The 13,338-nt window shown below is 45.0% G+C and overlaps 3 protein-coding genes across 3 annotated transcripts; 2 read left to right on the top strand and 1 right to left on the bottom strand.

The window, feature by feature from the left end:
• Positions 1-4,466: 4,466 nt before the first annotated feature.
• Positions 4,467-5,837, top strand: LOC128727691 (dynein axonemal assembly factor 10). The gene is made up of 2 exons (XM_053821629.1): positions 4,467-5,432; positions 5,497-5,837. Exons 1-2 carry the CDS (start codon positions 4,531-4,533, stop codon positions 5,702-5,704), a joined length of 1,110 nt encoding a protein of 369 aa, XP_053677604.1. The 5' UTR covers positions 4,467-4,530; the 3' UTR covers positions 5,705-5,837.
• LOC128724687 (tetratricopeptide repeat protein 27) lies at positions 5,801-13,217 on the bottom strand. Its single transcript, XM_053818407.1, has 3 exons — positions 12,739-13,217; positions 7,342-8,190; positions 5,801-7,268 (listed from the first exon to the last, which is right to left on the bottom strand). The coding sequence occupies exons 1-3, from the start codon at positions 13,215-13,217 to the stop codon at positions 5,801-5,803; spliced, it is 2,796 nt and encodes a 931-aa protein (XP_053674382.1).
• LOC128727578 (DDB1- and CUL4-associated factor 8-like) lies at positions 8,987-11,816 on the top strand. Its single transcript, XM_053821507.1, has 7 exons — positions 8,987-9,162; positions 9,224-9,548; positions 9,669-9,925; positions 9,988-10,080; positions 10,154-10,874; positions 10,953-11,104; positions 11,184-11,816. Exons 1-7 carry the CDS (start codon positions 8,987-8,989, stop codon positions 11,704-11,706), a joined length of 2,247 nt encoding a protein of 748 aa, XP_053677482.1. The 3' UTR covers positions 11,707-11,816.
• Positions 13,218-13,338: the final 121 nt, after the last annotated feature.

The following is a 13,338-nucleotide window of genomic DNA, read 5'->3' as shown; positions in this document are numbered from 1 at the left end:
TAATACCCCGTAGATGACAATTGCAAAGATTTTCTCGAGGTTTAACTACGTATTTCAATTTACGACAGCCGAAGCTTATTTTCTGTTCCATTATAACATGATATATTCCTTTAGTGCATAAATATGTCTACACAATTGGATGTTAAAATTCGGTCATAAAAACGTGTTCGTTATTTATCGCCGGAATCTAAATTTGTGGCAATTTTCTTTTGTGCATATCTTTATTTAGCAGCGATGGAATGAACAGACAAGTTGCTAATAAAATTCTGCACTTCTGGAGCTCATCTGATTGCTTGTGACAGCGCTTGACTAATTGATATGACTTTGAAAGCATTTCACAGCTTCGTAACGTTACGAAATTGCAGAATGAGGCAATATTTATGGGCAATATTAAGCGAAGCTTATGCACAGAATTAACTTGGCAACCTATTATGCAGCTTAAAATAATACCTATAAATCAACATTTAAATCAATAAAACTCGTGCCTGAGAAGCCGTATCGATGCAGACGATTCTTGAATAATTCATATTGCTCCTGTGCCCAGACTTCAAATCTTCTAACCAACCCAGACAAGCATAACAGTTCGTCGCCAAAGTTCATTGGCCCACGGATTTCTAATGGCGCGTGGTGGTTTAGGGTGGCAATATACACATCCTTCCGTTGGCTGGGCGCCAAGCATGTACTTTTGCTGGTGCAGCCGGCAAAAAAGAGCCTTGGTACACAATAACAAAAACGAAGCCAGTTACGACATGACTAACTACGTGACGAAGAGGACGCAAAGAAAACGCTTGCCTTTGGCAATGGAGCAACAAATGTAAGGATATGCGCAGGTGAAGCAAACACGTAAAATATGCAACAGGTTGCACGGATGATGTAAACTCTAATAAAGAGAGCCGATTGACATAACAGGCACTGTATTGTTTCAGAACGCTAATCATTTGGCGTAATAAACAAAAAATATCCTCTTTAGAAATGTTCGTTTACTATACTTTTCTTCTTGATGTTGGAGGTTCAATGAAGTAAAACAATACCACAGAAATCGTGCCATTTAAGCTGTTTAAAGATTCTTCTCTCGAGTCTGTTCACGTTTTTGTAACGTGCATACGTTATTCCTACTGAAACGCCTCTCGAGCTGTGAGCTTTGGTCGTCTCAAGGTTATTCCCCGTCGGACAGGATAGGATTGCTAAAAGCTTAGAAACGATTCTGATCTTCTGGGGCTCTCTACGGGAACATAAAAGAGTTGGAATTTGACCCCCTTGTTCCTCGCGCGAATATTTCTTGCCGTTTCTTCTTAACGTTGTTTGTGTAATAAAACAACAAAAAAGCACGCCTCCCTACTATCGATTCGCCCACGGGGTCAACAATCTCGTTGTGGGGTTGATGGTGGATGGTAAAAGATTTATTGTGTTTTCGAAGAACCGCTGCGACGATCGTAAAACCGTATGTAAATGGCGATCTGAGTTGTGCATAGAAGTCGGAAGCCAAATTCTCTTACTCCCATCTAGCAACCTGTCTTTTGAATATCATGACATACTTCTCTTGCAGACTCAACACAACAACCGCGTATAATTCTCACAGAGCACTGGTCGTCTAATAAGGTAACACGTGCTTTTCGTTAGCGTTCGCAGAAGAAGCAAATTATCGGCAATGATGAAGCTTTGGCTTCGTTTAATACATCGCCTAAAGGATAGCATGTCCTGATAATCTCGTTACCATTGATGCGAGTCAACCAAATATCGGATACTATTAGGTTAATGTGGCACATATGATGTTCTCCTTTAGCTCATCTTTTGCTAGAGGGTTAATATTCTCACTGTCCCAAATTCGATACGCCTACTATGAGATGGATATGATACTGAGAAACCAATTAAAAAGGATGTTAAATATTAATACAAAAAACAAATCTTTTCAAGGTTCTGCTGCTTAATAGCAACAAATAATGTCGGTTGCATAAATTGAAAATCTTCCTTCACATTATAATACCCACTTTCTTGACCTTCCTCAGCAAAACTTTGTAGGAAGCTGAAGCATTCAGAGAATTGCGAACAAGTGCAAAGGAAACGGTTACGCATAAACTGCGAATTTCGCAACTCGACAAAACAGGGATTGCTCTGCGGAGGAGACATGTTGGCAGAATATGAGAACGTGTTTCGTGGAGAGAAAACGTGAAGTGGCAAAGCACGTCTCATATCAGATTGCACTTTTTGTTTCTTCTTTCAATATTCTTCCGGCGGACTTTTCTGCAATCCTACGCACGACAGGCACGGATAGTCAAGTTCTTTTTGTCGTTCTGCAAACCATCCGCGTGATGATAAAAGCAGTCCTACATTTCTTCATTCATTTTCGAAACGTTACACTCATTTCAAGTGAGAATCTCTTCCTCCCGCAGACGCACTCGTGACGTATTGAAGTGCAACGCACGAAACGTCTCTTCCCTCTCCCCCTCATCTGCCCAGCCCCCATTGCCAGCATCATCATCACATTTTATCGATCCGGTTTTCCTTTGGCAGTTTGTTCTCAAGGGCAAACTCAAAGAGAGAGAGTGAACGAGAGAAATCCGTCGGCGTGGAGTAGCCGGCAAAACGGTTTTTCATTTGCCCTTCAGGAGTCCTGAAGTTCTGAGGGAAAGCAATTTCCCAGAACGATGGGACACGGAAGGAAGCGGAGGGTATGAAATCGATCCGTTTCGCAAATATATACAGCACGCACCACGGACGTCATCGACTTCACCCCCACAAACTCGCACGCACTTACAGCTGCGCGAAAAATTGATCCCGTGACCGGAAAATTTTCACTGAAAGGAACGGCCAAGGAAGGAGTTGGCATCTACATTATATGACCTGCATTCCAGTACGGCATACGTTTGGCAGGGGGAATTTATATCTAGGAGAAAAATGCTAGCACATTCTTCACGAGGAATTATTATCCTATAGAAAACCTTTACCACTAGCACGCTGATTATGTAATTGTCCTGTAATAACGGTCTTAATAACGCACAGCATTGGGGTTCACTGCGAATTGCAATGCCTTTAACTGTCCCATTTTCGTCACAACACGCTCCCAAAAGTGCACGTGGCACAGTATTTTAACAACATTTACTAAAAAATCCTTACAAGACAACGGTTTGCTAATTTTTGGTCGGTTAATATAATCCGAGCCGCACTAGTAGAAAGCGAGGTTATGTTAAGGAAGAGCTTCGTATGCTGGAATCTTTATCTAAGTAAACAATGTCATACAAACTGTGTTATATACCTTTCCCTTACAAGGAAAGGAAAAGAATTATTCTAAGTTTTCCTCAGACCAGCTCTAATTTCGAAATATATGAAAATCAGTATAAGACTAAATCTAAAAATAAATAAATTGAACATTACGGCTCGTAAAGCTACAAAATGCACGAAACACGGCTCAGTCTCGTGTGCACTATAGAAATTGCTGAACAATACCCATGTAAAAAGAGGCGATTATTTAATAATGGCTGTTATTTTTACTGCCATTTTTGCGTTAGGATAATGATGTTAAACACTTCAATACATATATAACAGGTAACAGAACTAACCGTAAGCAAATCTCGGTATCCAAACTCTCACGATGACCGAAATTGTACGCGAAACACACGAAAAAACCACAGATCACACGGCACTTCACTTCCTTTTGCAAGGAGCACTCGTCCTTTCGAGATACGATATGTTTTAGCGTATATAGCTGTGACTGTAGAAAATTGTATGCACTTAATCGGTAACCGATATCCTGTCCGACGGACACGTCCTGCGGGGTGGTTGCAGGTATATGCTTGTCAGTCACGGCTACGTAGTTAAACGACCAGAAAACACGATTTTTCCTTGCGATGATACTAATTCTTTGCAATATGCACGGAATATGCACGGAATACACACGGAAACCAGTACTTGAAACACGCTGATAACCTCAACTGCAGACGTACGATTGAATCGCCTAAACAAAGTGAGACTAGCGTTTCTGTCACCGTTCGAAGTAAGCTGTGGTTACGTCAAAACGATTTTTTATACTCTCTCTCTGAGGAAATTTATCGCAAATTTATCAGAACAAAATTTAGTGTACACGTAGCTGCAATTTGTTGGATGTTTTATTGTTTTTATGCTGATGTTGAATGAGTTTAATTGAAGGTAAAATTCTTTTTGATAGTTGACCAACTTCAAATCTCGTGATCTTTGATTTTCGTCATGTGGCTTGCTTAGATAGGCTGACAGTCGATTAACGTCGAGAAGCTGGTTTAATAGAAAATTGCTTTAGTTTCTAGTACTTTTATTTTTCAGCTTTTATAACGCTTTTCATAAAAACAATAGTCTGAAATTTAAAATCAAATAAATCCCCCATTTAAGTCACGCTATCTAAAATCGTCAAGATGGATTGACTGAGCTAACCTGGGTCAGCTTAGTGTCCTTGAATTGTTTACAAATCCTAGCAACGACGGTTGCCGGTGGTTGCTCCGGTTCTTATAAAAAGAAAGTTGTACTATTTACTAGTATGGTGCCAGTAGAAGTTGCTTCACGATGGATTCCGTTCAGATGATATCTCACATTGAGAAGCCTCTCAACTATTCGGTGTACGACGTAAAATGGATACCATGTACGGCGAAGTTCGTTGCCATCGGATCGAAACCAAAAGGCACGGGAGCGATGCAAATTTACGAATTGAACCGCGGCTCACTAGAATTAGTCAAGGAATGGGAAAAAGACAAATCGTTGAAATGTTGCTCGTTTGGTGCCTCCAAGCTACGAACCGAGCATCTCGCTGTGGGTGATTTCGCTGGTAAGCTTTCGGTGTACGATCTCGACCGGTTGGACGCGCCTGTGTACGAGGTAGCTGCCCACGAGGGCATCATAAATTCGCTCGATGCAATCGGCGGATCGTCGGTTAACTGTGGTGCACCGGAAATTGTCACCGGTGGCCGGGATGGTTCGGTGAAAGTATGGGATCCACGTCAACCCGGCGAGCCGGTAGCTAACATCTGCCCAGCAAGTAACCAGCCAGGCGAACGGCGGGACTGTTGGGCCGTTGGATTTGGCGATTCGTACAATTCCGTCGAAAGAGTCGTCTGCTCCGGGTACGACAATGGTGACTTAAAACTGGTGGATCTTCGCAACCTAAAGCTGCGCTGGGAATCGAACGTAAACAACGGTGTCTGCTCACTCGAGTTCGACCGTAAGGACATACGCATGAACAAACTGGTCGTAACCACGCTGGAAGGAGGCCTGATCGTGCACGACATGCGTACGCAGCATTCAGAGAAAGGATTCGCTTCGGTGCGTGAGAAAACGGTTGGCCAATCGCTCGGAAGCAATGGAGTCATCAGTGGGGCAAAGTCGACCGTGTGGACGGTGAAACACCTTCCTCAGAACAGGGATATTTTCATGACGGGAGGCGGATCGGGGAATGTTCGCATTTGGCTTTAGTAAGTGATTAACGATTGCTTCCTGCTGTGAAAACCGTATATATTGTTTTCTTTCTTCTTGCAGCCGATACCCGGAGAAACGATGCAAAACGCTGTCGGACGGAGAAGAGCAAGGAATTGCTGGAACGTTGGAAATGTTGCATGCCACCACTCTCTCAACTCAACCCGTCCACACCTTTGATTGGAGCCCGGATCGCCAAGGCCTTGCAGTGTGTGGATCGTTCGATCAGACCGTTCGTGTGCTCGTTACCACAAACTTAAATCTTCATTAGCGGGCTTACTGTGAATACGGAGGGTTTCATATTAAATCAATTTTCTGCAAGAACGGCATGTTTTATTGTTCGCTTTAAGAAAATGCGCCCACGTTGTTACTGTGCCATTGCCTCCTTCAATTCGGTCGTTAGTTTTCCTATTAGTTCTTCTAGCGCGGCTAATGGCTCAACACATTCTGGCCACGCTTCGTTCGTAGCCGATCGCAAACATGCCTGTCCGGTAAGGCGTGCCGAAGAAAGCTGCGATCGATGTGCTACGAATTGGTCCTTGTTTGACTTGGCTGCCTGAAACGCCTGCAGGCTGCACTCGCAAAGATCCACACAAAGATTCACAACCGTGAGACAGCTTTGGGCGGCTTTTGCCCACTGGCTATTCGATTGCGTGTAGCCTCGGTAGGCATTCTGCAGTTTCTGGCAGCGTTTGAGCTGGTCTGTGTCCTCCAGCTCAGCGGCCAACGCGTACAGATAACCATTGTTCGGTTGCTGAGCACACGCGTGACCGAGCAGTTTGATGGCTTTCTTTTTCAGCCGAGCGCACGATTGTCCATCGGCGTCCTTCTCGTCCAGTGCTATCGCTCGTACGACAATGTCCAGCACTTGCCTGTCGTAGAAGCGTTCTTTCAGCGCTAGCAACTGTTCATACGCGTTCAAAGCATCCTCGACGTTGCGGGTGTCCACACTGACGATAAGAAAGTTCTCCCATACCTTCCAATTGCTGAAGTTGCACTTCAAGGCTTCCTGTAGCACTTTGTGAGCACGCGTTTTTTCGCCCAGCATGATGTACGCTTTGGCCAAATTGTTCCACGATTCGAAACCGTGACTTTCGAAGGACGTGTACAACCGGTAGGCGTAAGCAGCTTCCTCCCAACGTTCGAGCTGTAGGGCAGCATAACCGAGCCGCAGTAGTGTCGGCTCCTGCAGACAATTGATCTCTATCGAGCGGCGCAAATGCCCGATCGCTGCATTGTAGTCCTTGCGGACAAAGTAATGATTACCCCAGTGTCGTTGGGCGGTTGCACTTTTCTCCTCGGAAAGCTCCCAAGCTTTCTGATAGCATGCGACGTCATCGGTGGCATCACCGAGCATGCAGTACAAGCGCACCGAGGGTCCATTGCGCTCTATCAGCTGACCGATAACCTCCGCAGCAAGGTGGCGCATCTCGAGAACCGTGTAGCAGTCGATCACATTCTCCCAGCTCTGCACGTTGATGTAGATATCGAGGGCGCCTTTTACCATACCCAGGCTAACCATAATGTCTGCCAGTTTCTCTTGTAACTGCCAGCTGGAAATGAGCCACGAACTGAACACCAGCGAAAGACGATCAGTGATAGCTACCGTTGGTGTCTCCTTGGCTGGAAGATCCAGTTGCTGAGCCAGCTCTTCAATCTGTCGCAAGGATCTGTCAACGGTGCGTTTATGCGTTGCTTCCATGCTGGCGTTGAGAAAAAGTGCGGCCACTCTCGTAGCCCACGGCCCGAATCGTTGGTATGCGAGTGAAGTAATGTATGGGGACAACTCTTCCAGCGTTAACTGCTCCTTCGGTTGAGAGACATAAAGCAAATATCTGCCAAAGAAAGAAAATACCTTCATCATCTATTGCTCTTAAGCAAAGCAAATGAGCCACGAAGGTTACATACAATTTTCCCAGCACCATATTCTGTATCAGGGCAGGAAGTTGCACGTCGTCATTTTCTTCGTCATTTACAAATTTTATCTTATCCAAACGTACGTCGTCCTCGAGTTTTAGGATTGTTGGTAAGGCCACGTGCCCATGGGTTTCAGAGGAGTCTGGTAATCCGAGTCCATCGGTACCCTGCACGCGTAGCGTTAGCTGTGGCAATGGATTTTGCTGAAACTTTGTGCGTACACCTAGAGCTCCCTCGACGGAAACTGTTATGCCCGTTGCAGATTCTAGCTTGTTTAACCACTGTTCTGATTTAGTGATTCGTTTGAATTGTATATACCCGAGAAGAATTTCTAAGTAATGTTCTAGCTTCGTCGTCGTATCGGCTTCGACCAGAGCACTCTCGAGTACGGCCACATTGGCGTTGAACCGTTCGTACAAGCTATGCGTGAGATCATCCAAACAGCGCTGATGTATGAGCAGATATCGTTGATACCAAATGCGTACACCAAGCTCGGTAGGTGCATCGGTTGAATGGATGAGGTGATCAAAAATTTTTTTACAAACTAACAAACATTCAGGTCGCCTCACGTTCACGTTCAGCTCTTCTCCGTCGAACTTAAGTTGCGTTAAAACCACCTTTGATCCATGATCACCATGTGTTCCATCTTCGTTGTGGGTTTCTCGAGGACCTAAAAAATTATACTGCACCAACGTCAGTAGGCTGCCAACGGCGAGATGCAGTAATTCATCAGTTGAAGCGCTTGTTTGAAACAGTTCCGTGTTGAGCACCTCCGCAAAATCGTCTGATTCTAGTAAAACATTCCATTCGTTTCTCAGCAGATGATCGTAGTAACGACCATGTTGGCCTGCACCAATTGTAAGTATATCAAAGGGGCGTTAATGTAGCGCGTTGGTCGCCAGAAATAGTTCCTAACCAAACAATGTACTTACCATCGGTTGGCTGCAAGCTTGCCAGCAAAACTTCCATCGCAATTCAACCGTAAGCAGATGGGAAGTTCAAAAGATTTCCACGGGCGTGCACAAGGCAAATATAAACACGAACCATGTGTTTATGGTGCGCAGTGTTGCCAAAAATGAGAGTGAAATTCCATATCAAAACAAGATTGAAAGTAATTACAAATATAGTTCTATTCCTTGGAAGTTTATCGCTAATTTTTAGTGTGAAAATAGTACACAAAATTACAAGAAATAATTTAAAATAAGTTTCATTTACATCCAATTTCCAATGGCAACCCTGCACCGCTCAGTTGCTGTCAGCGGCAAGGGATTGTATATGTGTCAATCGTTGGCAATCGAATCAACAACACTTTTGTGCGTAATTTTGGTTTCTTAGTTTGGATTTTGTGGTTTAGAAAAGACTATCTTAGCAGTGAACTTCAGGACTCGTGCTTATTCAAACTACAAATCTTTCTCATGCGATATGTAATGAAAGAACTTTGCAAGTCCTTCGTGTAGTCGGCGCTTTGTAGTGTGGAATGGGTCGTAGTCAGGAATAGAGAACTACGAATTTGAAGAATCCAGTAGAATAATAGAAAGAATATTGCCTACATTTAGGACGGGTGTTGTACTGTTACTTCGCTGAAATCCCCTTGGGTTCTAAATCATACCTAGCTTGATCAATCGAAGCCAGCTCGATGGAAGAAGATAGCTCTTCCAATAGTGGCGAAAATGTCGCTGAAGAAAACAGTCCGTCTAAGAAAGCAAAACTGGATGATCAACAGCCATCTACGTCGTCCGCCGGATCTTCAGTGTCATCTGACACCAAATCGTCAGCTTCCTCTGTTCCACACGTCAGCGATTCTGCAGAAAAGTATGTTAATGCGCGTTGGTGCTGCTTGATGAAGAATTGTATCTACTTTCAATACTTTCAGCGCTACCAGCCAGCAAATGGAGCACGCTATCGACCCACCCAATGAAACCGGCAGCCAGAGCACTGCTGCCGCGAGCGCTCCGACAAACGCAGCTAGCAGCTCGGTGGAACGGAACGGTGCAGCTTCTCGCCGTAACAGTCGAGGAGCGGCTAATGAACGGGAGGGGATCAACATTTGGAATCTGGAACGATCGGTAGAACTACTGCGCCGAAATGTGTACCGTCTTACCTACCAACGTGGCAGAGCTGAAGATGGAGAAAATGTGGCTGGAGGACCTTCCCGCCCAGCTGAAAACGAAGATGCAGATAGTCGCATTATAAACGAGGTTTGTGAAGCAGTATGAACCTTACATGTTACGATAGAATATTAGGGGGTTTTCCTCTCTTGATAGCTTAACTTTAATCGCAATCTTAACATCAACCTTTTACTCTTATTGTTTCCAAAGAGCATATTTGAGGCACAGGTCGCCAACGAATTAGTGCAGTTACTCGTACCGGGAGGTTTTCAAGGCTACGAAAGCCGCTCCGATGATGAACAACTAGGCGACGAAGAAGAAGAGGCAGAAGTGGAAATCAATAATGAATTTGAAATAGCGGAACAAATCGATGACGCTTTGTCCGATTCATCTTCCAGCTCGTCCGATTCATCTTCAGTGTCATCAACAACAACATCGTCTTCGGACTCGCTGCTGTCCATTCCACGGTAGAAAAGAGAAAAAATGAATAAGCATAAGAACATTTATCTACTTTCGTCCTTTTTTGCAGCTCTAGCGGATCGGAACTGGAATATCCGGATGGTGCCCTTCGAGACTCTGTTGATGTGAGCGATCTCGATTGCCTTAAGACGGACACCGTCAAGTATGTTCACATCGTAATGCTGCTGGCGGGTAGAAGATAGATAAGTTTCCTTTTTTTTTCTTCCATCAATCAGGGGCGATTGGAACATAATGCGCGAGATTGGGCAGCGCCAGCACGGTGTACAGTTTCACAAAGTTCCTGCCACAGTCGGCAGTAATCAGTACAATCCGAGCCAATTCCAAAAACGTGCCTACGGTTCCGTGCACCTAGTGCAACGGATGGGGCTGCTGCACAAACTGGTGTACCATACAGGTTGCGTGAATAGCTTGAATTTCCATCCCAACGGCAAGCTTCTCGCCAGCGGATCGGACGATCTACGCATTAATCTTTGGAACTGGGAATCGAAGAAGCTGCTCAAGTCGATCTGCAGCGGTCACATAAACAACGTGTTTCAGACGAAATTCATGGTGAGCGAGGGGTACGAAAATGACATTGAAGTTATCTCCACCGGCCGCGATGGCCACGTGCGCCACACATTGATCGTACCGTCCGGCTACTCGAGTACGAAGGTACTGTTTCAGTCACCGTTGCCGATACATAAGGTTGCAATACCGGCACGCAACGATCGCGTGTTTTTGATGGCCGGTGAGGACGCTCGGGTGCGCCTGTGCGACATACGGCAGAACAAGATACAGACGTTGGTAAATGTGAGCCGACGACTTTACAGTATCGCGGCCCATCCGCACGATCCAGAGTTTTGTGTTTCGGGCAATGACGCCATGGTGCGGGTGTACGATCTTCGGCGCGTCAAAAAACCGATCAAAACGCTGGTTCCTTATCGGCTACCGGAACAGGTAGTTAAAACGTTTTTGCAATTTTTTTTATTCCTAAACTTTTACGATCTTTTTGCTTCTTCGTTGTTTGTAAAACAGTCTATATCTGCTCATGCGAGTGTAACGTGCGCCGTGTACAACTTCGATGGCACGGAGATTCTTGCCAGCTATTGTGATGACGACATCTATCTATTCGATAACACCAGCGAGGGCAATTTGATACAGCCCATCAGTCGCTTCCAGGGTCATTGGTAAGAATCGCTCATTCACACGTGTGACCATCGTTGTAATTTAATATTTTCTTCTCCATGGTTTTACGTTCTTTTTTAGCAATACACAAACCATTAAGGGCGTAAATTATTTTGGACCACGCTCGGAATTTGTGGTTAGTGGCAGCGACTGTGGCTATATATACATCTGGGAAAAGCGCAGCAAAAGCATTGTCAACTGGCTCAAGAGCAGTGCGGGCGGGGTCGTGAATTGCCTCGAACCGCACCCGGAATTCCCAATAATGGCCACCTCCGGGGTGGATGACGACATCAAGATTTGGGTACCGAAAGGTTTGAATGATGAACAAACTGCACCTGTTTTTGCATCGCATGATTTGAAGCGCCACGTGCGGCGCAATATCAATCATCGGCAGTCGCTTCGGGGTAATATCATGGATCTGCGTGCTCCAATTTCGCGGTTTTTCTCGGCCCACGCGATTCGGCGTCGCGCTAATATAGTACGCGCAAATCGTGCCGGTCCGCCTGCCGAAGGCAACAGAAACATCGTCATTGACCTGTTCGACGGCGATGAGCTTGACTCCGATAACGTTGATAATCCGCTTCTAAATTGCAGCCCGTCATAAGCTGTTTTCGTCGTTGAGTAGGACGGGCAAGCTTTCAGGATCACAAAACCTTTAATTATCGTTAAGTAAAAGGAAAAAAGATGTCATTTTCCATGCTGTATAAACGATGAATGGACAGCGTAAGATGGAATAAATAGGACAGATTGGTGAAGTAAATTTAGAATTTGTTAAATAAAAATCTTATGAAAGAAAGTATAACGATGGTTGTTGGGAAAACGACATTTATTTATGACATTATGTATCATCTTAGAGCTGGCGAAATTAGAACGACAAAAGCTACTAAAGCTGATATCTCAAAAACCATATTTGCTTTGAGTCTGTCGTCGGGATTGTCTGTTGGCGGCCCACATCGCTTCAAGCTCCTGGGCGTTAGCCTGAGCCTTGCTCGCGAGCTGTGTGATGTGGGATTTCCGTTTGCTGGTACAGGTCCAGTCTCCAACCAGGTGTCCCGTCGGTACATAACCCGTCTCGTCCTGTAGCTGGCGCCGAAGGAAGTCTTCCTTTGAGGGGACAATATCCGCAGACGTAATTTCAATCAGATCGACCTGCTCGATACGCGCTCGCTTCGCCCGGTTGCCTCCTATTAACGCGGAAAGGGCAGTTTCGCTCGCCAAGTCTTCCGATGCATCGGGCACGTTATTCCTCTGATCACTGAATGTAGTTTCGTTGGACATAGAGTTTGTTGCTTGAACATCTTCTTCCGGCGCAGAGTACTTTCGAACATTTTCAGCAATTTTGGCTGCTTTCTTTGCGACCATCGCGCAAATTTCGTTATTGCTAACAGTCGGCAAATCCTCTTTTTTGTTGAAAGAAAAGAAATCATCCATTTCCTCGTCACTATCTTCGTCCTCGCTGTTGTTAGCCGGGGTAGCCGTTGATGTGGTTGATTTGAGTGGCTTCCCTGGGGTAGTTTTAGTTTTTTGTATGCTCATGGGAACGTTTCGTGGCCGGTTGGCCACAGAATCAGGTACCAGTCGCTTGCTGATGGGTTTGCTGGCACTGATCGAGCTTTCTGCGGAGCCTCCTGACGATGAGGGCTTTGGCGCATCAAACATGGACGTTCTAGGTTTCGGTAGTAAACTCAACAGACTTGTGCTTTTTTTAGGTAATGCTGCTCCAATCATCTGCTTTTCTATCTTTTTTGTTTCCTTAGTATCGTCGATGTCGTTGAACTCTTTCATGGACGGAATGGTAATCTGCACCTTACCGTTTCGAATCTTAGGTTTTATTGTTAAATTAGTCGCTGCTGGTGGTTTCTCTAGTGCAATGTTATCAGGTATTGCTTTTTTGTGTAGGAATTCGTCGTCATCTTCCTCTACGTTAAGATCGTTTGTCTTCTTGGGAGCTGGAAGGTGCAAATGTTTCACGGGGGTGTTTTCGATATCTACTTCCATTGATTCTTCAGGATGCGTCCGCTTTTGCGTTGTTGCTACCGGATCCTGATTTGGTTCGCCTGACTCATCACCGTCCGATCCCTCATCGCTACTATATTCGTAAGCCACAAGAGACATGGCTCCAACAGGACAAATATTAGCGCTTTATAACCGAGAAAAACTATTCAGTGTTTTAGTTTAGATTGTTTTGGTTTCGTTCAGAAACATAATAATAAACAATATGCTGTCAGTTACAGCC

This window comes from Anopheles nili, chromosome 3 (assembly GCF_943737925.1).
Source record: "Anopheles nili chromosome 3, idAnoNiliSN_F5_01, whole genome shotgun sequence".
Taxonomy (NCBI): domain Eukaryota; kingdom Metazoa; phylum Arthropoda; class Insecta; order Diptera; family Culicidae; genus Anopheles; species Anopheles nili.
This window is presented reverse-complemented; position numbering and strand designations above follow the sequence as displayed.

What these genes read in the sequence shown, in the direction of transcription:
- LOC128727691 (XM_053821629.1), top strand. Translation starts at nt 4,531, where the DNA reads ATGGATTCCGTTCAGATGATATCTCACATTGAGAAGCCTCTCAACTAT. An exon ending in AATGTTCGCATTTGGCTTTA is followed by an intron (nt 5,433 to 5,496) that starts GTAAGTGATTAA and finishes TTCTTCTTGCAG; the next exon opens with CCGATACCCGGAGAAACGAT.
- LOC128724687 (XM_053818407.1), bottom strand. Translation starts at nt 13,217, where the DNA reads ATGTCTCTTGTGGCTTACGAATATAGTAGCGATGAGGGATCGGACGGT. An exon ending in TTTGATGCGCCAAAGCCCTC is followed by an intron (nt 8,191 to 12,738) that starts ATCGTCAGGAGG and finishes TGCAGGCCAACA; the next exon opens with TGGTCGTTACTACGATCATC. An exon ending in AATATGGTGCTGGGAAAATT is followed by an intron (nt 7,269 to 7,341) that starts GTATGTAACCTT and finishes TTTCTTTGGCAG; the next exon opens with ATATTTGCTTTATGTCTCTC.
- LOC128727578 (XM_053821507.1), top strand. Translation starts at nt 8,987, where the DNA reads ATGGAAGAAGATAGCTCTTCCAATAGTGGCGAAAATGTCGCTGAAGAA. An exon ending in GTCAGCGATTCTGCAGAAAA is followed by an intron (nt 9,163 to 9,223) that starts GTATGTTAATGC and finishes CAATACTTTCAG; the next exon opens with CGCTACCAGCCAGCAAATGG. An exon ending in CTTATCGGCTACCGGAACAG is followed by an intron (nt 10,875 to 10,952) that starts GTAGTTAAAACG and finishes TTTGTAAAACAG; the next exon opens with TCTATATCTGCTCATGCGAG.